General features: G+C 41.1%; 1 protein-coding gene across 7 annotated transcripts in view; it reads left to right on the top strand.

The window, feature by feature from the left end:
* Nucleotides 1-23,646, top strand: part of Kidins220 (kinase D interacting substrate 220) — a 94,544-nt gene that overhangs the window by 3,924 nt on the left and 66,974 nt on the right. For 3 of the 7 annotated variants that reach the window (XM_055625188.1, XM_055625170.1, XM_055625149.1), the window contains exons 2-11: nt 2,679-2,819; nt 8,705-8,803; nt 10,001-10,099; nt 11,177-11,275; nt 11,963-12,064; nt 14,411-14,509; nt 17,102-17,299; nt 19,357-19,455; nt 21,427-21,525; nt 21,988-22,086. In XM_055625188.1, coding sequence (XP_055481163.1) covers nt 2,712-2,819; nt 8,705-8,803; nt 10,001-10,099; nt 11,177-11,275; nt 11,963-12,064; nt 14,411-14,509; nt 17,102-17,299; nt 19,357-19,455; nt 21,427-21,525; nt 21,988-22,086 — 1,101 coding nt within the window. In that variant the 5' untranslated portion in view covers nt 2,679-2,711. The remainder of the gene's footprint in view (nt 1-2,678; nt 2,820-8,704; nt 8,804-10,000; nt 10,100-11,176; nt 11,276-11,962; nt 12,065-14,410; nt 14,510-17,101; nt 17,300-19,356; nt 19,456-21,426; nt 21,526-21,987; nt 22,087-23,646) is intronic. The other 4 variants (XM_055625194.1, XM_055625179.1, XM_055625158.1 and 1 more) reach the window with 2 other exon arrangements.

The following is a 23,646-nucleotide window of genomic DNA, read 5'->3' as shown; positions in this document are numbered from 1 at the left end:
CCTTCCTTCCTTCCTTCCTTCCTTCCTTCCTTCCTTCCTTCCTTCCTCTCTCTCTTTTCCTATTAACCCTAATCTATCATATTTCTCCCTTTTTATGTACTGTGGCTTTAGTTTTATGTCAAAGCAGTTTTCTTTTTTTTTATTTATGCTTTTATTAATTACAATTTATTCACTTTGTATCCCCCCTGTAGCTCCCTCCTTCCTCCCCTCCCAATCCCCCCTCCCTCCCCCTTTTCCACCCATGCCTCTCCCCCAGTCCACTGATAGGGGAGGTCTTCCTCTCCTTCCTTCTGATCCTTGTCTATCAGGTCTCATCAGGAGAGGCTGCATTGTTTTCATCTGTGACCTGGTAAGGCTGCTCCCCCCTCAAGGGGAGGTGACTAAAGAGCAGGCCAATCAGTTCATATCAGAGTCAGTCCCTGTTCCCATTACTATGGAACCCACTTGGACACTGAACTGCCATGGGCTACATCTGTGCAGAGGTTCTAGGTTATCTCCATGAATGGTCCTTGGTTGGAGTATCAGTCTCAGAAAAGACCCCTGTGCCCAGATTTTTTTGGTTCTGTTGCTCTCCTTGTAGAGCTCCTGTCCTCTCCAGGTCTTCCTATCTCTCCCTTCTTTCATAAGATTCCCTGACTCTGCCCAAAGTTTGGTTATGTCTCAGTATCTGCTTTGATACCCTGCAGGGTAGAACCTTTCAGAGGTCCTCTGTAGTAGGCTCCTCTCCTGTTCCCTGTTTTCTCCTTCTTCTGATGTCCATCCTTTTTGCCTTTCTGAATGGGGACTGAGCATCTTAGCCAGAGTCCTCCTTCTTGATTAGTTTCTTTAGGTGTACAGATTTTAGTATGTCTATCCTATATTATATGTCTAATATCCACTTATTTGAGTGAGTATATACCCTGTGTGTCTTTCTAAAGCAGTTTTCTTAATCCCAGCTTACAGAGACAGTGTGTTTCTTGCAGTATTGTGCTTTAGGTGTTACATTTAGGCTAGCTTTGAGTTAGACTCTGTAGAGTGGGCAAAGTAAAGGCTGAAGGCCCCTTGAGTAGAGTACATCTACTTAGAATATTTGTAGAACATACTTATTCTTTGACAATTTAATGCATTTTGATCACACCCACCCCGTTCCACCCCCTCCACTTCTTCCAGATACCCTCCAAATTTCTACTTTTCCCAACTTATATCCTGGTTTTGGTGGTGAACCTCTAGCGAACAGGATGCTTTCTAGTGGTAGAGAGCGGTGGAGAGCAAGGATGTGATCAAGGGGTGGAGTGCTGGGTTACTGCAGGGCAGCTGAGGTTATTGGTAGGCTGATGTTCCTTGGAGCGTGACCTGCAGGAATGAAGGAGCAGCTACAGGCAGGCCTGATGAAGAGAAGTTTAGCAGACAAGCTGTGCACACATGCATATACCTGGGTTGGATGGTGCATGGTCATGGCGTGCAGGGACTGAGGGGGGAGTCCTTTAACACCTATAGGTGTTAAAGAGGTGAGAGGCCACACCACTGACTGTCCTCTGCTGAGCTGAAAACATTTGATTTTTCTCTCCTCCGAGAAGCCATCGGAGGACTTTAAGCAAAGGGATTTAGTCCAACCAGCTTAGTAAGGCTTAGTAAGTATCTGTTTCAGTGACAGCATCAGTCACTTGCATGCTGGTCAAAGATGTAGACCTCTAGACCCCACCCAGACCTACTGAGTCAGAGGCTCTGAGAAGAGGGCCCAGGGATCTGTGCTTTAAGCCCTCCCAATGCTTCTGATGCATGTGTGCCTAAGGGTTCTTTCTACTTTTGATTGATAAATACTAATTGTATATACTTATGTCTGTAGTCTAATGTTTCTACATGTGCATACATTTTGGAATGATCAACTCAGTCTAACTCACTTGTTAATCACCTCACATCCTTATAATCTCTTTGTGATGACAACATTGATGAGAAAATTGATTCACTTGGCTACTTTGAAAACCAAAATATGCTATTGATAAATCAAAGATACACACTACAGACCTTTTTGTCTAGTCCAACTAAAACTTTATACTCTTGGACCAGCATCCACCTTTCTGTCTATTCCCATACTCTGCTAGCTTATTTAGAAGCTTACTGTGGATGCATTATAGACAGAGAGGGTCAGGGATGCTGAGTGGAACCTGGAAACTGGTGAGGAAGCTGTGAGATCAGTCAGGATGGCTTGTATTGCACTGGCAGTGACGGAGACAGTGAGTGGTAGATATGAATTACATTCTGTGGACAGAGCCAGAAGGGCCTGCTGTATTAGCTTAGTTTATATATTGGATTCAATATATGTGAAAAGGAGGACTAAGTCACAGGTAATTCTAAGTCCTGGGCACTGGAAGATTGGAGCTGGAGCTGCTGTGACCTGAGGTGGGGTCAGCAATAGGCATGGTGGAGCACCACCTCCCTTGTGCTTGGGGTGATGGTGATGGTGAGGAGGTGTGGAGTGTATCTGGCTTGGGTTTTGGATGAATTAAGTTTGATATGCACTGAGTCTGGGAAAGGACATTTTGTAAGCATTTTTAAAAGTTGGGGTTTGGGGATTTGTTTATATTTCTACCATTGGAAGTGTGTCTGAACACATTTAAGGGTAAAACTGAAGTATATATAATAACAACTTAGTTTATTTCTAACCAGAAACATACGTTTTGTCTGACTTGTTTTTACAGGTGAAATAAAGTTGGCTATAGATTTCTGTGACAATGTCGGTTCTGATATCACAGAGTGTGATGAATTACGTGGAAGAAGAAAATATTCCTGCTCTGAAAGCTCTTCTTGAGAAGTGCAAAGATGTAGATGAGAGAAATGAGGTGAGGCTGAGGCTCAGCTCTTGAGGAGTGTCAGACTGTTGCCTGCCCAAGGCGCTGTGCTGCGGGTGAGGGTGGGAGAAGTAGGCCGTCCCCTCTGCTTTACTGGACACATTCATGACACAACTTCCTGTTGAAAGTATCTCAGTCTGTGTTTTGAAAGTAGTTTTTAGCTCACATAAATTGTTGAATACTGAATTTAGGCATAATGATGTTTTCTCCTGATGAGATAGTAAGTATTTAGGAGGTTTGCCTCTTGAAAACCAGAGTGCCTCTGGGAAGCATCTAGATCCCTCTTCTTTCAAATACACCAGCCAGCCAGAATTAGAATTAAATGTTTTTCTCTAAATCTCAAATCTTCCTGAGTTGTTCATTTCACACAGTTGGAATTTGGATGATGTTTCAGAGAGTACCACATAAGTTATGTCACCGCTTAGTAACTAATTAGTAAACACTAGTACCTTAGATATTTCTGTTAAATGGTATGAGCAAGAACATCTATTTGATCAGATGTAGTGTGATGGCTGAAACTATTTAATATGACATTTTAGGAGAGAATAGCCTTTTAGCTGTCAAAATTTGTTTATCTTAAAATATTTAGGTTATTTTGTTATTTTATGTGTTTGGATGTTTTACCTGCATGTATATATGTATACCATGTGCACCAGCTGAAGGCACTGGATTCTCTGGGACTGGAGTTAACCCATGGTTGTGAGCTGCCAGGTAGGTGTTGGGAATTAGAACCTGAGTGTAAGAGCCATGTGCTTTTAGCTCTAAGCCATCTCTCTAGCCCCTTCTTCCTTTTTCTAATGCTAGGGATCAAGCTCATGCCCTCACACATGTTAGGGAGGAGCTAGTGCTGAGCTGTATCCCCAGCCCTAAAACTGAGACTTCTAATTTTGATTTTTTTTTTTTTTTTTTTTTTTTTGTAGTTTCTTGAAACAGGACTTCTCTGTGTAACAACTCTGGTTGTCTTGGACTCCTCTGTCAACCAGGCTGGCCTCAAACTCACAAAGATTCACCTGCTTTTGTCTCCCAAGTGCTGGGATTAAAGGCACATACTACCACCGCCTTGTCCAAGAGAGGTAGTAGAGAATTGAACCCTGAACTTTCAGATTCAGGGTCTGAAGCATTATCAGTTGAGCTATTCAGGCCTTCTCTAATTTTTATTGATTCTTTGTGAATTTCATATCATGTATCTCAATTCTATTCATCTCCCTGTCCCTCCATATCCACTCTCTACCCTCGCAACCTCCCCACAAAAGAAAACAAAAAATAAAAATTAAAAGCAACAAAAATTAAACATCTTGTTGTGGCAGGGTTTGGTGGTGCACACCTTTAATCTTAACACTCAGGAGTCAGAGGTAGGCAGATCTTTATGAGTTCAAAGCCAGCCTGGTTTACATAGTGAGGTTCAGACCATTTAGGCTACGGAGTCATGCCCTGCAAAAGCAAACAAAAATCATCATAATCATTATTAACTTTTAAGCTGTTGGACTGGGAGGTGTAGCTGGTTGGTAGCACACTTGCCTGGCATGAGTGAGGCCCTGTGTTCAGTAAGACTAAGAATCATCTAGAGTTTCAGAAAGTTGTTACTTTTCCCTTCTTTCTTCTCTTTAGAGTATTTTAGCTCCTTCATTTTAATGTGTTTGGCTTATCATTTTTATTACATTTTATTTAGTGTGTGAGTGTGTGTGTTTTCACACACACCATGTTATCCATGTGGGAATCCTAGGACAACTTGCAGAAGCTAGTTCTCTCCTTCCACTGAGTAGGTCCTGGAGCTCTGACTCAGGTCTCCACAGCTCTTGGTTATCATTCCTGAAAAGGATTCTTAAATATTTCGTCAGTGAAATATGTGTGTTTGGCATATAACTGACCACAGTCCGTATGTCTGGGTTCTCTGCCTTTTTTGTTTTATCTGTGAGGTAGGTGAGTGTGAGCTTAGGAATAGCCTGTAAGTTGTCCAGGGCTATGCTGTCTTATTCTTGGAAAGAGCGAGGTCACCTTTTCCTTGGTGTAGAATAGGCTGGATGGTAGAACTGAGGCTGAACATTCTAAGAAAATGAAGCAAGATGGATTTCGTATGTGTTTATGAATGTTCTAAAGGGAATTGCAAGAAAGCATGTCAAAATGTTTGGGTTTTACTACAAGTTTTGGAAGAAGAATATAATCATTGAGATGACTGCCTGAAAGGCAATTGTTATGTAGGTCTGATTCACATAAAAACATAGAAAAGAGAGCCTGGGGATTAGAAGAAAAAGCAGGTGAATTGTAGCCGGGTTTGCATTGTAGCCTTCTACGGGATCTTGAGGAGAAATTCAGCTGATGCTTGATGTTTGATACTGTTTGGTGTGTCTGGGCCTGAGAACATGGTAGGTATGGAGAATAGGTGTCATAGTCTGCTTGCGTGCGTTTGTAATGGGATTTCATAGGCTGGGTAATATCTTCTGGTAGCCTAGAGGTTAGGAAGTCCAAGATGAAAGGCTGACATTTGGTGAGAGCCTTCTTGCTGTACCACAACATGGCAGAAGACATCCTGTATGTGAGAGAGTATGTGAAAAAGAGAATTAGAGAGAAGGGATGGAAGCCTAACTCTCCTTTTATTAGGGTCTCATTGCTACAGCAACTAACCACTTGCACACAGTTCTTACATTGATCACCACAAGGCCTGTGCTCCCATACTAGTTGCCTCAAGCCCCTGCCACTCAATAACCTTGTATTGAGTTTCCAACATGTGAATTTTGAGTGGTACAGTCAAACAATAATGAAGGATTAGTGGGTTTTTAATCCTTGATTTTAGAAAGCAGTGGTCTTGGGATTTGGTAGAGTATGTAAGCCAAGATTTGAAAGAGACTTTTAGTGATACATTTTCAAATAAAGGGATAAAATTCTCATGATAGCAAGTTACTTTTTATTTCTATAGCTGTGGTTTCTGGGTTGGTTGAGCAGGAAGTAGCAGAATCTATAAATAGGCTTTAAGATTCAGTTTACAAGGTAACTCTTCTATTTTTAGGAATCTAATGAAACTCCATGATAGCCTTTCTTGAAACTTCCTAGCTAGTGTAGCTCTTAATTTTAGATAAATGAGGATTTCTTTTTCTCACATGTTGAGCTAGAAGAGCCATTCTGAGGCAGGTGGAGTGACTTCAGGACACACCGAGGACCCAGGCTTTCTCCTGGCCATGTGTAAGTGCCAGTTTCTTTACTTCATCCATCTTAATACAGCTTTAGCATTCTGCCTGTGGATTGGACAGGAAGAGGAAAGAGCAGCAGAATTACTCTCTTGCAACGCTTGCCTGGGAAACTGATGATAGTGTCACAGTAGCGATCTGTGACAGTCAGGCACAGCAGCACTCATAAACTGGGGCTTTTTAGTTGAGCATAGAGCCACTCCCTCTGAAATCCCATCCCTGCGGATACTAGGGGCAGCTGACAACTTACCTAAGAGAAAATAGGAATATTCAAGTCTTTGATAGTAGGTAATTCCAGTTAATTGGGTCAAACCATCCTTTTTGTTGTCTTCCAGGTATTTATGCACATTTGAAGCCCTACTTCATGGACTATGAGCTTTAGTCCTGACCCTGCTTTGAAAGGTGTTACATAAAATGTGCGAGTCCTTAGGAACTGTGATTCAAGTTCTTGGCTTTAGTTTCTTCTGTGTTGTACCAGCGACACTTGGTGTGCATCCTTTAATCTTGACAGATTAGAATGAGAGGGATACTGTAGGAAGCATGTCAGAAAATTAGAGCTGACAGAGGTGTGTGTGGCATAGTAATTGATGTTTGCCATGACTCAGATCATAAATACAATATTTAGGTTAATCTGCTTATCAGATAGTGATGTGCAGATTGATTTTTATAAATGTTTTTTCATTAACTTTTTTCATACAATGTCCTCCTCTGAGATCCTCCCTACCTTTCTGTCCACTCAACTTTATGTTCTTTCTCTCTCTTTCAAAACAAACAGCAAACAAACAAAAAACCCCATAAAAACAAAAATCAAGGCAAACAAGCAAAAAACCCACAAAACAACTACAGCAAAATGCTGTAGCAATGCAAAGTGAAACAAAAAGTCCTCAAGAATAGCAGTGAGTTAACTTTGTGTCAGCCAACTACTCCTGCCCTGGAGTGTGGTTGATAGACCCAGTGACACTCCACTGGAGAAAACTGCTTTTCCCTTTGCCAGCTGGCATCAATTGCTAGTGACTTCTTGGTTAGAAATAGGAGCTGTGTCTACTTTGCCCTCTTAGTTCTAGGGCGCCATCTGGCTTGAACTGGTGCAGGTCTTGTGTATGCTGCTACAGTTTCTGTGAGCTTAAATCGCACATTGCTTTTTAGAATGGTTGATTAACAAGTTTAATGTGTAAATGATAAACTTTTCCACTTGGAAAAGCTGGGCATGCATAGTACCTTAGTCTCTATTGAGTGATGTGGCCACTGCAGATAAGTCAGTGTCCGCTCCAAGAATGCCTGTGTGTAGGTGATTCACTTTAGTGCATTATCCTTATAATAGCTTTTGTTAAATTTTGCCAATTACAATTATTTGCTTGTTTGGCTGTTGTTTCTAATAGATTTTTAAATTCTTTCAAACTTTGTCCGCTCATTCATTTAGTCAACAAGTATTTGAGTGCTTGAGTGGCACTGACCTTCATTCTGTGTATAATACTAAATACAAGAACATAGTAGGCATTTGTTCTACCCTTATGGAGTTAGGAACTTTGGGGAGCACATATAAAACTCAGCTGTGAGAGGCTGGAGAAGTGGTTAAGTGGTTGAGATCACTGGCTGCTTGTGCAGAGGATGAAGGTTCTATTCCCAGCACACACTTGGTTGCTCACAACTTTGTGACTCCTATCTCAGAAGATCTGATGTCTTCTTCTGGCCTTCACTGCATGCACATGCTACACAGACTTAAATGTAGGCAAACCCTACACAGATAAGTAAAAAAAAAAAAAAAAAATCTGCTGCTAATCATACAAATAAAAATAAGAGTTACAAATGTTACAGTAAATGGGGGTTGAATGCGTAGCAAGGAGGGAACGTGCATGAGGCCATGTGAGAATGGCGCAGATGATGGGGAGAGGCAGACCTGCCCTGGTTTCTCTGTTTTTTGGGGCATCGTTAGAGATTCAAGCTCTTGTCTCAGAGATGGGAGGAAAGCACTGAGGGTTTGAAGCATGGGATGATGTCAGTTTGGAATTAAAAACAAAGTCACAGCCATAGAGATATAACTCAGTCAGTTTGATCCCTAGAACCCATGTAAATATGCCGGGTGTGGGTTGGCAAGATGACTCAGCAAGTAAAGGTGCCTGTCATCAAGCCTGACAACTTAAGTTCAATCCCAAGGACCCACAGAGTGGAAGGAGAGAACCAACTCCCCAAAGTTATATTCTGATCCCTACACATTACGGCAGAACACACAATAATTAAACAAAAAGTAATTTTGAAAAATGCAGAACATGGTGGCAAGTGCATAATTCCAGTGTTGGGGAGGCAGGGAAATTTGGTTCTTAGGATTCACTGACCAGCCAGTCCAGCCTCCTAGATGAGCTCCAGGCCAGTGGGAGACCCTGTCGAGGGAGGTGGATGGTACTCCTGAGAATGACACCTGAGAGTGTCCTCTGACTTCCATGTGTGTGCACATACACGTATACACACACACACATACACCACACGAACCACATGGTGGTTCATAACCATCTATAATGAGATCTGTTGTTCTCTTCTGGTGTACAGGCAGAACATTGTATATGTAATAAGTAAATCTTAAAAAAATAAACACATCAGTGCTTTGCACACCTTTGTGAAAAGGTAAGTGTGGTGCTTAACAGTGTTGTAGTGAGAGCACATCATGTTGCTAAGTTCGCTGTCCTGTTCCTTTTGTAGTGTGGCCAGACTCCCCTGATGATAGCTGCTGAACAGGGCAATGTGGAAATAGTGAAAGAACTGATTAAGAATGGAGCCAACTGCAATCTGGAAGATCTGGTATGCATAAAATGATTCACTCACTAGTTTCTTTAATTTGTTCAGAAAATGAGATTAAAGAATAATGATTAAGATTTTTACTCTGAGTGCTGGATGTGGTGGTTTATGCTTTTAAATCTCAATCTAAGCACTCAGGAGGCAGAAGCAGACAGGTTCTGAATTCCAGGCCAGTCTGGTCTCCATAGAGAATTCTGGGATAGCCAGGGAAACATAGTAAGCCACTGTCTCAAAATAAATAAACAAATAAATATTTTAGAAAGTTTTTTGACATATATCTCAACCTTTGCCTAATGTGCTACATTGTCTTTTTGTTGTTGTTTTTGTTTGTTCTTTTAATCAAGAGAGAATTTTTTGCTTACAACCAAGTATTTCAGCTCCTCATGTTTTTTTCTGTGTACATGGGACACCAGAAGCTCATATCTATGCAATCAAGTGTCTAGAATATTTCTACATGTGAGCTATGCTGTTAAGTGATTCCCTGTAATTATAACTTTTAGATGGTGCTCCTTGATAATGGTCCCTTCTGACACTGCTTCTGAGGGACAAATCACCATCTACTTTCCTTTAAGTTTTCTGGTATTCTTAGAATTACTTTCAGGATACAGAACTGCATTCTTTTGCTTTGAGTGACCATTTGAATTTTGTTTTGTTTTGTTTTGTTTTAAAGACAGGGTCCAATTGTGTAGACCTCCCTGTGCCTCTCCAGTGCTGGAATTAAAAGTGTGTGCCACCACTCCTGGTGTTAATTCTCTAAATAAAAGTTAGGATAGTTCTGTTCAAATAGTTCTTTTTCACAAGATTTCTCATCTCCCCACTTGCAGTGGCTGTACTGTAATGTGTATGAGCATGTTCTCATGTCAGATTTTAAGGCTGTTTAATTTGTTTAACAGTTGCTAGCTGCAGGTTGCCCTGGAGGTTTTGGTGGTCAGCTTCTCTCCTTGCTACAAAGTAGTGTGTGATGAGAGGTGCAGGGAGGAGCTTGGACAAGCAGCTGGGACGCTGTTCTCTGTACAGTTAGTCCTGACATAGGCAGGTGATGTCTTAACATGATTTCTGCCCTGTCCCACAGAGGTTAGCATGGCTTGTGTCCTGTCAGTTTAGATGATCATTTGGCCTGTAAATTCAAGTGTATCCCTCACCTTGGAATGTTGTTTTTTAACTTTTATTTTGAAACATGTCATTTGAATCTTTTTGAAGGATAACTGGACAGCACTTATATCTGCATCTAAAGAGGGCCACATCCACATTGTGGAGGAGCTGCTTAAATGTGGTGCCAGTCTGGAGCACCGGGACATGGTATGTGCATTTTCTGGAGGGTAATGTTAGTTACCTGAAAGCCACTCACAGTGACGGAGACACAGGAAACCTTGGCTGTTACTTTATTTTTAAGACAGTCTTTTAAAGTTTTACGACTTGGGGTTGGATGTTTCAGTGACTCAAGAATGTTTTAAAGGCTGATGTAATAGTGTCTCCTATTTAGGATAGTCATCATTTCAGTTTATTTCAGAATTAAAAATTCTCAGCTCATTATTTTTTAGTAGGTCATAACTTAGTACTTTTAAGAAAAATTGTTTCCTTTGGATTGGATTAAGAGGTACATCAGATAGTTTAAAATGTTTTGGGTAAGTTATAGTCTTTGGAATGTTAGTAGATTTATTTATAAATGCAACCTGTTCAGGCTGCTGTTCATGAGTCCTGCAGGTCTCATAGGACATCATAGTTACCACCTACTACCCCCTGTTTGATCATTATCTGGGTAAGGCATGAGAGTGAGAAAAAGGATCAGTTCTGTCTTATTCTGTAAGATGTTTAACTTTTTTTTTTCAACAGTCCAGGCAAGAAGGAAGGAAGTCATCTGCCTTGGCATATACAGTGCACATCACTCAGCTGACAGGCTAACAGAGTGCTCAGGGGTTAAGTTTTAAAGACACTGCAGCTTCCTGTCTTTCTCTTCATAGGAGACTGAGCCACACAAGGGTTTTACTTCCACGATCGTATGTTCTCAGATCTAGGACGATACAACTCTACTTAGTTTGGATGTGAAATGCCCCTAAATATTAGGCTCTTGCTTCCTTCCCTGCTTCCCCTTGCTCCTTCGGTATTATGGTTATAAGAAGCCAGTGACTTTTAGAAGCATGCAGATCCCTAGTCCAGTTTTTGTGGTGTTTACTGTATAAACTGCAGTGATCACTTGTAGATTAGCAGATTTTATTCAGTTCATGTTCAATTGTATATTTTTAAGGGGCTTGAGAATTTAGGAGTAGTATCTTCGTAAAACAATGGTGTTACAAAGATGTACATGGAGGGAGTGTGATTAAAGGTGTTCCTTGCTTGGGGATGATACAGTTTTACACACCCCTTTTTGTTCTTTAGGGGGGATGGACAGCTCTTATGTGGGCATGCTACAAAGGCAGGACTGATGTTGTCGAGATGCTTCTTTCTTATGGTGCCAACCCAAGTGTCACTGGTTTGGTAAGCATTAACAAAAAGTATATTTTTAATGTAACGATAAGTTTTCTTACAGAGTGCTGCATGCTTTTTTTTTTTTTTTTTTGTACTTGATAGTGGATAGAGATTTTTCAGATCATACTGAGTATAATTTAGAATGTCATTTTAAGACCCAATGAGAATTTTAAGACAATGATAATTTTGGACACTGTCTTTTTTCTCAGTTCTTCTAATGAAAAATAAAGTCTTTGAATTAAAATATTAACCATAATTGTGTAACACTTCAGAAGAAAATTATGAATTCCTTTGTTACCTTACTTGGTATAGTCTTGCTCTGAGTTTCTTGAAAAGACATTTACCGAGAAGCTATACCGTTTTTCTACACATTCTATTTTTCTGTACATTCTTACATTTCTACACATGCTTTTTACCTCCTATTCAACTTAGTGATCTTGCCCATTGGCTACATAATCACATTAAATTAGTTAACTACAAAAACAAGTGTTGATGATATATATTATGGCTTAACACATCTTAGTTGCCAATCGTGTAAGCTGAGTGTGTTTTAAAATGGAGAATGGTCTCTAACTTGATTTAAAAAAAATTACTTTGTGTTACTCCTGCTGATATTTCCTTAGTAAATTTGTGTTGTAAATGTCATCTAAAAGACTCTTTTCTTCCCCTGTCCTCATATGTACTTGTGTAACCCAGCAGTACAGTGTTTACCCAATCATTTGGGCAGCAGGCAGAGGCCATGCGGACATAGTGCATCTTCTGCTGCAGAACGGTGCAAAAGTCAATTGTTCTGACAAGGTGAGTTGCAGAGTGTCCAGTTTCTGCTTTGTGTTACGGTTACTTACGGTGTCTTTATTTGAAACTTCTCTAATCGATGTTATTTTTGTATTTCAACATTTTTATAGATACACAGCTTATAGATGGGTCCTCTGTGTTTGGATCAAGTATTCTCTTGATGTTTATTACATTAAATTCATTATTCTCAAAAGGACAGGGATAATGGACTCTTGTCTTCATGTTTGAAGTTTTTTAACTCATCTTCCTATTTTCAGTCTCACTTGCTTTGTTTGTGTGACAATGGTCTTGCAATTCAGGTTCTGTTCGGTGTCTTGTGCTTAGAATTCTAAAGCTGGTGGTGTGGAGACTAGAAATAATGACTGCAAGGTACATCTGAAGTGTGGAAGAAGGACAGTGATAGGCTCTTAAGAGGAAAGGCTGGTGGAAATTGGTTAGGCAAGGAAAGCCTGAATTGTCAGGACTTGAACCAGAGACCTAGTAGGAAGTGAGAAGCAGGAGGAGAGGATATGATAGGCGATGATGAAACAGAAGAAATAGGTGTAGGTGAGGGGAGCCTGGCAGGGTGGCACAGACTGATATTCCTAACCCTCAGGAGGATTGCCAGTTCAAGGCCTGCCTGGACTATGTGCTGAGGCTGTGGGAAGTATGCACATAGAGGAGTTCATTTAGGGGAGAGACCAGACTTTGAACTTGGGAAAAAGAAGAGACATTTATTGAGGTGGTTTAGCACCAGCTGAAGAGCCTTGTGGAGTGGACAGAAGCAAGGTAAGGAAGTTCCTACCACATAGCAAGAGTTCTGTGAAATGACATAAATGAGAGTGCCTGCTCCTTAGGGCCAGGGTGAGCTGGCCAGTGTGATGGAAAGAGGAAGAACAGACACTCTAGCATGCATTCTTGTATATAAATCCCTCAGGTGGTCACACATGCAGTGGGTGCTCAAGGGATGAGAGCTCATGTCCAACTCATAAATTAGTGGTATTGTTTTGTGAGGTTAGAGAAGGTACTTCAGACAACATGCTACCTACAAAGCACGAGGCTGGGAGCACTACACATGCAGGAGTGAAATCAGGGAGTTTATCCATTACCCACCTCCATAAGCCTGTTCTGAGGCAGTGACCAAGAAAACTATTGTTCTTCACACCCTTTTGTGAATCTTCTACCCCTACTCATTGTATTCACATCTTTCCGTCTGTCAAGGGTACTGCGGTACAGTCTTCAAAAACGTGCTTGTGAGGGTGTCTTATGCCATCCAGAGAGACTAGCCACATATGATTATTTAGATTTAATTTAAAATTAAATAAAAGTAAAAATTCAGTTTCTTAGTCCTACCAGCCACATTTTACGTACTATACATACTGGTGGCTTCTTATTATATTGGACAGTGTAGAATAATAGATGATTTTTTTTTATCCCTACTGGATGGGCTGTCAGGGTTTATTAAATGTTTGCAACCACGTACAAGTTTTCTTGTTCATAAAGATTGGTATTCACTTGTCTGTTGATTGGCAGACTTCTTAAGGGACAGCATTACTTTTATGTGTGATTTATAGTTCTTGATGCTTTATGATCACGTTTCATAAAAGGTACTTTTGAACAGTTTCTGGGCTGAAGTTGTCAAAGACACAAGTTGATTTGGGGTTATGGTTAAAAACACAGATCTGAAAGCTTGGCAGGTCCCTGGTTTTTGTTTTTTGTTTTGTTTCTTTTTTTGTCATATGTTTTCTGCTTGTTTGGTTGATTTTTCAGAGACAGAGTTTCTCTGTGTAGCCCTGGCTGTCTTGGAACTCACTTTATAGACTAGGCTGGCCTCAGAGATCCACCTGTCTCTGCCTCTTGAGTGCTGGGATTAAAGGTGTGCACCACCACCATCTGGCTTTTCCTGCCTCTGGATAGCTTTTTTTACTTTGACCCTGTTTTAGGGCCTCACTTTCTTGTGTGAAAATGTCAATTGTGAATTGTGCTTACTCTCTGATAAAGACTGCATGCCATAACTAACTATGTGAAGTTGTCTGAGCTGTGCTTGGCACTTGATTGCTTACCTTTAGACTTTACATTATATCATAAAATATGGGAAGCAGTGAGTGCCAGTTAAAAATTAGGGGCTGTATGATTATGGTGAAAAGATTATCTTGATTATAAAATTAAATAAAGTTGATCAAAAGACATTTCATGCAAAAATGACTATTAAGGACAAATAAGATGAGGGAAATAGTTTTTTATTTAGGACTGAAATTATGATTGGTATAAATACTTATCTAAGAACACTCAGAATATAACTTCATTACAAGCTGCTCTCTTTTAGTACATGTCTGAAGGTAATTTTGAATTTATTACCTGTTTTAATAGTATGGAACAACTCCTTTGGTGTGGGCTGCCAGAAAGGGTCATTTGGAATGTGTGAAGCATTTATTGGCCATGGGAGCTGATGTTGATCAAGAAGGAGCTGTAAGTACCTCTCCTCTCCTAGCCTTTCTAGCAGAGTGAAGTTTTTAACCCTGAACAAACCTACAAAAAAATTCTCTGGCTGTCCTGGAGTTTGCTGTATAGACCATACTGGCCTCACACTCACAGAGATCCACCTGCCTCTGCCTCCCAAGTGCTGGGATTAAAGGTGTGCACCACCACCCGGCTTCCCTGGAGTTCTGAAATGATTTTTTTTTTTTTTAATTTTTCGATAGGACTTCACTGTGTTTTCCAGGTTTTCAATGAATTCATGATCTTCCTGCCTTCGCCTCCCAAGGGCTGGAATTTCTTAAGTGGTATTAACTTTGAAAATAAGCATGTTATAATCTGAAAAACATTATGAATATTTGTTTTTGAGGATCTGTTGTTAATGTACATAAGTTTTGGAAAACTAAAACCATGAAGAATAATTTTCAGTAATCGTATAAACTGAAAAGTTCTTTCAATCAAGTAGTTTTTCTTTCCTTTTTTTTTTTTTTTTCCTCCCATTTTTTTAATTAAAAAAATTTATTTTTGGATAGGGTCTCAATATGTAGGCCTGGCTGGCCTGTAACTTGCTATGTAGAGGAAGTGGGCCTTGAACTCAGAGATCCTCCTGACTGTTTCCTGGGTGCTAGGACAAAAGGCATGTGCTACTATGCCAAGCTAACTTTTAATTGTAGGAAACATCATGCTCATTAAAATGCTTTTTCCTTAACAGTGCACAGTGATGTTAGACTTCGTGGGGTCTTTAAGTTATTTTTCTTCTTAATACACAGATGGAGGAAGTTAGACATGAACTGTTAAGGCTAAAAATTGGCCCAATCTAACTGACTTCCTGTTATTAGTTCATTATTGTGCATCAGCTGTGTCCCTTTTACATGCCAAGAGTGCTGAAGAGTCTTATAAATAGCTTTTTTTTTAAAGGTTCCAGGAATATTTCAGGGACCAATATTTGTGTACAGCAAGCAGTGTTAAGGTACTAAGGACTACACCTTGCGGTAATTGTCATGTTAAGTGAGGCAGCCTATGACAGAGTCTGAAAGGAGATAGCACCAAATCTCTGGACAGTTGAAGCCGGGTTAAACTGAAGAGCTCATATCTGACTTCCTATAACAAAGGTGTCTCTCTCTTCCATTATGGCAGAAGTGGCTCGTCCTGGCCTTCAAGGCACTGTTCTTCCTGCTGGAGCCAGGTCCACTGGCCTCTCCTAAGTTATCAAGTAGATGAGTGGCTTGTTATTGTGGTGATTGACGGTGAGGGATTGTAGTTTAATGTGTGAGGAAGGCATCCAGTGTTTCAAAGAACTACTTAGGATATGCTAGTGGGTTTTTAGTTACTGTTAAGATCATTTATTAAATTTTTGTGATTTGTGCTCTAACTCCTAGTTCATTGTTAGTGGTTTTCCCTAAACATTTTATTATAAAAACGTTCTTAGTTTCAAGCTTGATCCATTTTACTTTTGATTATTTAAATTAGAAAGTGTTGAATTTTGAGGTCTTTGGACTTTGCTACATCAGTGGAAGGGTTTGTTCCTGTAAGTAGATCCAATGCACGTTATCATCGAAAGACCGGAACCTCTGATAGTCCACTACTCATCAGAAGTCATGTCTCTTTGAAAACTGAGAAGGTGGGGTGGCTCAGTGGATAAAATGCTTGCTGCCAACCTGGTGACCTGAGCTCTGTGCGCTCAGTGCAAAGAGAATATAAACTCCTATGACTGATCCTCTGACTCTGCGTGTCCACATGTGCATATGCCTGTGTGCACACAGGAAAAATACACAAACTTTTTCTTGTCTTTGAGATAGGCTTTCTCTGTGTAGCCTTGGCTGTCCTGGACTCACTCTGTTGACCAGGCTGGCCTTGAACTCATAGAGATCCTCCTGCTTCTCCTGAGTGCTGGGATTACAGGTGTGCACCTCTGCGCCCGGCATAAAAAACAATTTTTAAAAGAAGCCTGAATATATGCCCCCTGCCACTTTTGGCACATGTCTAGTTATTTATGTTGACATTTTGTCAGAATAACTTTTTATGCATTTGTTTATTTATTTATGGAGAGTGGCACATGTATGCCACTACACAAATGTGGTTCTCAGGGGACAGCCAGTGGGATCAAATTGGGGTCACCAGGCTTGGCAGCAAGTGTCTTTACTGCTGAGCCTTCTTGGCCCTATCAGAAATAACTCTTAGAGACTGGAGGAATGCTAGAGTGGTAGAGTCCTTACGGAGCATGCTCAATGTCCTGCATCAGAGGCTGCCATCACCAACTGTTAATTTAATTTAGATTATTAAAGTGATATGCATGTGCCTGTGTTTGTCTGGATGTATGCTTGTGAGTGGGGGTGCCTGTGGAGTCTGGCAGACACCCTGGGATTCTCTAGAGCTGGAGTTACAGCTGGTTGTGAGTCACCCAGTGTAAGTACTGAGAATCAAACTGCTCCTCTGCAAAAGCAGTAAATACTTTTAGCCACTGAGCCATCTTTCCAGCCCCACAACTGCAAATAGCTAGCTCACCAATTTAAAAAATAGTTTTCTGATTATAGTATGCATAATATGTTTTCTAGAAATACTAATTTCTTTTTTTTTCTTTTTAAGAATTCGATGACTGCACTTATCGTGGCAGTGAAAGGAGGCTACACACAGTCAGTAAAAGAGATTTTGAAAAGGAATCCAAATGTAAATCTAACTGATAAGGATGGAAATACAGCTTTGATGATTGCAGCGAAGGAAGGACATACAGAGATTGTACAGGACCTGCTGGATGCTGGAACATACGTGAACATACCTGACAGGGTAGGGAACCTACTTCAGATCTGTCTGTGGTGGTGATGTAGACAGAAAAATAGCCAGCGGCTCCTTATCATCAAGAGTCTCTGCATTTGATGTGAACTTGCTTTAAGAGAAGTATTATTTTTACCTTTGAAACTAATAAATTAAAATTTCCAGTCTTGTTAAAGAATGTTCTTGTTTATTTTTGTCAATTATTTTGTTACTAGAAATGTCACAATATGGTTATTCATCTTTGATGAATATCTCTATAGCTGTTTTTCATAGCTGATGTTAGGTATTCTCCCAGGATTTAAATAGTACTTGTATACTTAAGATTTCTTTCTCTTGCCTGTCTTCTTTCCTGAGATTACACATACATGTTTTGAACTCTCCATTTGAATATATATTAATGAGCTTTTAAAAACTTACAGCAAAATAAAATGGAAGTCAGGTTATTTTTGTTTTTTTTTCTACCTCAGGCCATTTTTTCCTCGGTTTCTCTGTCTCAGCAAGTGACCCCACTACCCACTCTGAGGTGTTACCTTCTCTTTACTATCCCATGCAGTTCCATTGACTCGATGTAGAATTTACCCTATATCTATCTGGCTTTAGCACCACAGTTGCCTCCCTGGCCTACACCATCTTCTCCTATTGTTGAAATGGAGCCTCTGCTTTACCCTGCATGTATTGAAGGCATGCACTTCTCTGTTGAGGCACTCAAGTCTTGCTCTTGCACTTTGGATATGTACTTCATTTTTAGTGTGCAGACCCTGCCTGGCAGTGTCCTTCTTAAGTCTTTGTCCTCATTGTGTGCCACACGCCCCGGCTGGAAGCTTACAGCCCTGTTACATCCTTTCTCTTTGTTGTGCGTGCTGATTTCGTCCTGCTGTGGGTTAGGGCCATGTGCACCAGCTGTGCTGTCAGTCTAGAATGCTGTCTACACACTGTGGCTCTTGTTGGTCATTTTATCTCTACTTCCATCTATCTCGTCGAAAGGTTACCTTTAGCTCCAGTCCAAAGGGACTACCCAGTTACTTTTGATCAGATATGCTATTCTATTTGCACAGTATTTGTTTTGGTTTATTAATTTTAATTGTAGGTTGTCTTTCTTTGTTAGGCTGTAAATTTGCTTACAGCTGGGACCTTGTCTATCTTGTTTCCCAATGCCTAGAACTGTGCCTAGCACACTGTAACAGGAAAACGGTTTACTTACCAGTTTATTGGTTCTCACCCACACTGATGCTTGCATTCTTAACTACAACTGCTCTGCCTTGGGTTTATGTAATCTTTTATGGGGAGCTAAAATACTACAGCACAGTGCTAAACTTAGAACCCTCAATGAATAGTTCCCTCATAGCATTGTTGTAGCCCTCAAAACAGAAGCAGCCAACAGCTCAGGGGCTTACTTAGCACAGAAGTCTACAACCGACCTGCAGTTTAACAGTAAAATGGTAAGATGCCTGAACCTATGGTAAAGTTAGTATTTGAAGTACTGGGAGGCTGATTCTAAATGGCTGTTACTGGTTGATTGTCATGTGAGGTATTTAACTTGATACAGTTCTTATACAGGAGGATGAAATAACCTGTATGCTCCTAGCCTGTGACTTCCCACTGGCTGTATCCACAGACACTGGTCTGGGAGCCAGTCTCCCTGTCCTTCAGAGCCATAACAGCATGCCAGCTCTATGCTCCAAATTTAGAACCTGTTGCTTTTATCACGTGCCAGTCTTTGAAGGGGATTTATTATGTAAATCCAAACTGTCAGCCAGTATCTTTTGATTTCAGTTATATATATGATGGGGAATTATCCTCAAAGAGACTGGATTCTATCCAAGTAATTTGTCTTTTTAAGTTTCCATCATGAGGTTTTATGAGCCCTTATTCTAAGGACCAATTAGTTTCCCTGTGTCTTACTCAGAAGGTTTCCAGTATCATCAAATAATATCAGTTATTTAAAAATCTCACTTCAGTGATACTCTTTTTCAAGGAGATTTTAGAACAAATCCATTGTATTAATAAACGAGTAACCTTAATTTCAGAACTGTGCTCATTTGTTTAGTAACTGTCTTTTGTCCTTTTAGAGTGGGGACACTGTGTTGATTGGTGCTGTTAGAGGCGGTCATGTTGAGATTGTTCGAGCTCTTCTCCAGAAATATGCTGACATAGACATCAGAGGGCAGGTATGTGCGCTCAGACTGTGGTGACCCTGAAAGCATGTGTCAGGTGGTCAGGATGTTGCTAATTCGACTTTTTGTGGAGATTTTAAAAAAATGTATGCCCTAATACATTGGCTGTGTGTTATTGTTGTGTTTTATTGACACTGTTCTAAAGCTCCAGAGTTAATGTCCACTTAAATTCAGATACAAGTAAAAAAGTTTCACATCATTCTAGGCTGTATAGTGCAACCCTAAGTGTATAGGCTGGAGGTGGTTAACTGGTTAAGGGTGCCTGCTGCTCTTGGCGAAGACTGAGGTTCAGTCCCTAGCACCTATGCTGCGTGGCTTACAGCTTGCCTTAGCTCCAGCTCCTAGGGGTCTGACCGATATTTCTCATCTCTGAGCTTTTGCACAAGTAGTGCGCGCGCACACACACACACACACACACACACACACACATTTTTTTTTTTAAATTAAAGTGAGCATTTATGTAGAGAGAGGAAATAAAGGAAAACCTTTATAATCAGGTGGGACTAGGGCTACATTTGATTATGGACTGAGTTTCAGCAGGTCAGAGAAAGAAGGCTGAGGGTTTTAGGGAAGCACAGTGTTGACAATATGAGAAGACGTGAGCATGGAGAGTGAAAGATTACTGAAGCTGTGGAAAATCAGTCTGGGAGGAAAGACTGAGGACGGGATAGAAAGAGAAGGAGTGATGGAGGTATGAGTGGCAGCTAGCCCATGTTCTGTAGGCTGGAACGCCTTTAGAGAAGTGTGGACAGAGGAAACCTAGTGTGGCAGCTACAGGAGTCATCTCGGATAAAGCCGTTTTCACTAATGGAGGCCTCCTAGATCACCCATTTAGACCACTGATATCTGCATCTGTCAACTGGGTGTGTCTATTTTTAATTAGTTTTTTTTTTCTTTTATTAATTACACTTTATTCACTTTGTATCCCCCCTGTGGTTCCATCCCTCCTCCCATCCCAATCCCTCCCTTCCTCCACCCTCTGCATGCATGCTCCTCCCCAAGTCCACTGATAGGGGAGGTCTTCTTTTCCTTCCTTCTGATCCTAGTCAATTAGGTCTCATCAGGAGTGGCTGCAGTGTCTTCTTCTGTGGCCTGGTAATGCTGCTTCCCCTTCAGGGGGAGGTAATTAAAGAGCAGGCCAATCAGTTCATGTCAGAGACAGTCCCTGTTCCTATTACAATGGAACCCACTTGGATACTGAACTGCCATGGGCTCCATCTGTGCAGGGGTCTTAGGTTATCTCCATGCATAGTCCTTGGTTGGAGTATCAAGTGGGAAACAGTAAGATCTGAAGAGGACAGGAACTCTACAAGGAGAGCAACAGAAGCAAAAATTCTGAGCACAGGGGTCTTTCCTTTAATTAGTTTTAATTGGTGTTCTCTATCTCTGCTTTCCAGGTCAATGTGAATCAAGGGTTTGGTTTCTGAGTGAGATGGGTTGCTAAAGGAGCTATTCAAGACAGTCTAGGGTACAGGGTGGATACAGGTTAATAAAGCTACAAATAATAATGCCTGTGTTTGTCAGAGACACCCTTCTACTCACTTTCTTCCCTGGACTAGTATACTTAATAATGACTTGTCCAAAATAGCAGAGCTCTGGACCTGGGGACTTCTGACGTGCTTTCTACCCCTGAAATCTGACTGTTTTACACGGGGTGTTTTAGGGCTGTGCATGTAGTCCAGTGATCACAGTGGTCATGTGCCTGCTTAGAGCGCGTGAGGCCCTGGGCTCCACCCAGCACACAGAGACAAATAGAGCACAACTGGTCAGCTCTGTGCTTTATCCTTTTTACTTAAGCAATACTCTGTTTCCCCAGGATCCTCTCATGAAAAATTTCTCAAAAGTACATCTTAGGTATCATGTAGATTGGTGTTATTTTCCACCAGTCTAAATATTCATGATATTTTACATTCAAAAATAGCAGTTTTTAATACTGCATCTCACATGATTTCTTCCGTTATTCAGGACAATAAGACTGCATTGTATTGGGCTGTTGAAAAGGGAAATGCGACGATGGTGCGAGATATCCTGCAGTGCAATCCTGATACTGAAATATGCACAAAGGTATGAATGAGGTTCTAGCCTGTTAGCCGAATGATGTTAGAGTGATGATGCCTGGCTCAGAAAGCATGCTGTCAGTCATTCACAAGCCGTGAGGCGGCTGCTGCCCCCGTGTTCTTTATGTTCTGTTTGGAATGCAGAACACACTTGATTTAGACACCCTCTGCCAGCCACATTTGCTTCCCCTCACCAGGCATTTTAGCTTCATTCAAATCACATGAAACTGTGTAAGACTTTGTTGGTTGTAGGTATGTGCAAGTGTTCTATGGGAAATATATTTGTAATTCTGACATAAAGGTTAAAGTGCCTTGGTAATATAAAGTTATTTCTATACAAATCACTGCTTAGGAAAGGAAAAATGTTCCCTTGTCAGTTTGTAAATGATGTTTTCTTCAGTGTATTTTGAGTGTAGACTTAGTGAAGTAAAGGAAAGCCCTGTCCTTTAAACCTTGTCTGTTCCCACAGGATGGTGAGACGCCATTAATAAAGGCCACCAAGATGAGAAACATAGAAGTGGTGGAGCTGCTGCTGGATAAGGGGGCTAAGGTGTCTGCTGTGGACAAGGTAAGAACAGAGCGCCAGTGGGGAGGTGCTGGCAGACTGATGGCCACATCTGCTGGAGCGTAGAGCGCCTGTGGTGATATGGCCATGCACTGACCTGCACGTCTGGTGGAGGTGCTAGAGCTTTACTTTTTATCATGTGTGTGAAGAGATGACCAGCTGGGATTGCACATGGCCAATTTTGATTCCGTTCCAGCATCACGTTGTAGAGTGAGCAGGCTTAGTGTGTTATCTGCTTTCCTTCTGTGACTCATAGTTAACTTTTATGGATCGTTAAGAACTGTCCTTGACCACCATATAAGGAGGACATGTCAGGGGTAGCTTATCACGAGTCTACAGGGGTAGCTAACCCCAGGAGAAAATACAGCAGGGCTGGGAAGGTGCAGTCTCCAAGCAGACTGTAGGCTGGCATTGATGGTCTCTAAAATAAGACTGAGGTCCCCTTCCCAGCACCACATGGAGCAGCTCACAACTGCCTGTGACTCCAGCTCCAGGAGATCTCATGCACACATACATGTCCACATACAGATACATAAATAAAGGTTTAGAAAATTAAATTAAGAAGGATATAAAGTTAAAAAAGACTTTTTGAAATGGAAAACTTCTGCTGGGTCTAGTGGTGCACACCTTTAACTCCAGCACTGGGGAGGCAGAGGCAGGCTGATCTCTGTGAGTGTGAGGCCAATCTGGTCTACATAGAGAATTTCAGACTAATGAAGGCAACATAGTAGATACTGTCTCAAAACAAAACAAAGCCAAACCAAACAAAAAATAAATTAAAGAAAGAAATAGAGAGAGGAAGGGAGAAAGGAAGAAAGGAGGGAAGGAGAGAAGGAAGGAAGGAAGGAGTCTTGCTGTAGTAGCTATTTCTATTTGTGGACAGCTTCTGTCTTGTTGTACCACTGACTCATAGCTGACACTGGGCCTCCACTTTGGAATAAGAAACACACTGATATCCCCTATGTAGAAGCGTCACAGCGCATTGTTTATAAGTGATTGTTTTGTGGTCACTGTGGAGACAGAGTCGGTACTGGCTGGCAAATGCTCAAGGTAAGGGGATTGATAGCATTTTCACTTGTTCTTGGACAGGGAGGAGGTTCTGAGAGCTCCTATCTGTGATGCTGCAGACAGAACCAGGGACTCGCCACCTGCAAAGCTGAGTGCTGTTTCACTGATGTGTGGCGCTGTCCTTTAGTGTTTGAAGTAAAGCCTATATGAGTCTTGGTCTGGCTTTGCAAAGAGTATTTCACAAAAACAAACAATGAAATAAGATGTTTAACCTAGCTATTGTTGCTCTGTTTTTATTTTCAGCATGTTTGTGGGTTTGCTTATGTTTTCCAGAGATTTTGTGTGCTGAGGATATTTTTGCTTCCTCATAGGTCTGAGAATGTGAAATGGAGTTGGGTAGTTCAGATATGTTGAGTTTGAGGACTGATAGGCAGCCAGGGGACTGTGATGGGCAGATATTGGGAAGTGTGGGATGAGAATCTGGTGAGATACTCAGGATGGGGATGGTAACTTAGGGCCAGACAGGATGTGTGAGTGCATGGTAGCAATGAAGAC

The sequence above is a fragment of the Psammomys obesus genome, unplaced genomic scaffold (genome assembly GCF_907164565.1).
Source record: "Psammomys obesus unplaced genomic scaffold, mPsaObe1.curated_primary_1811, whole genome shotgun sequence".
NCBI classification, from domain to species: Eukaryota; Metazoa; Chordata; class Mammalia; order Rodentia; family Muridae; genus Psammomys; species Psammomys obesus.
Note: the sequence above shows the minus strand (reverse complement) of the source record. Positions and strands in the feature narration are given on the sequence as shown.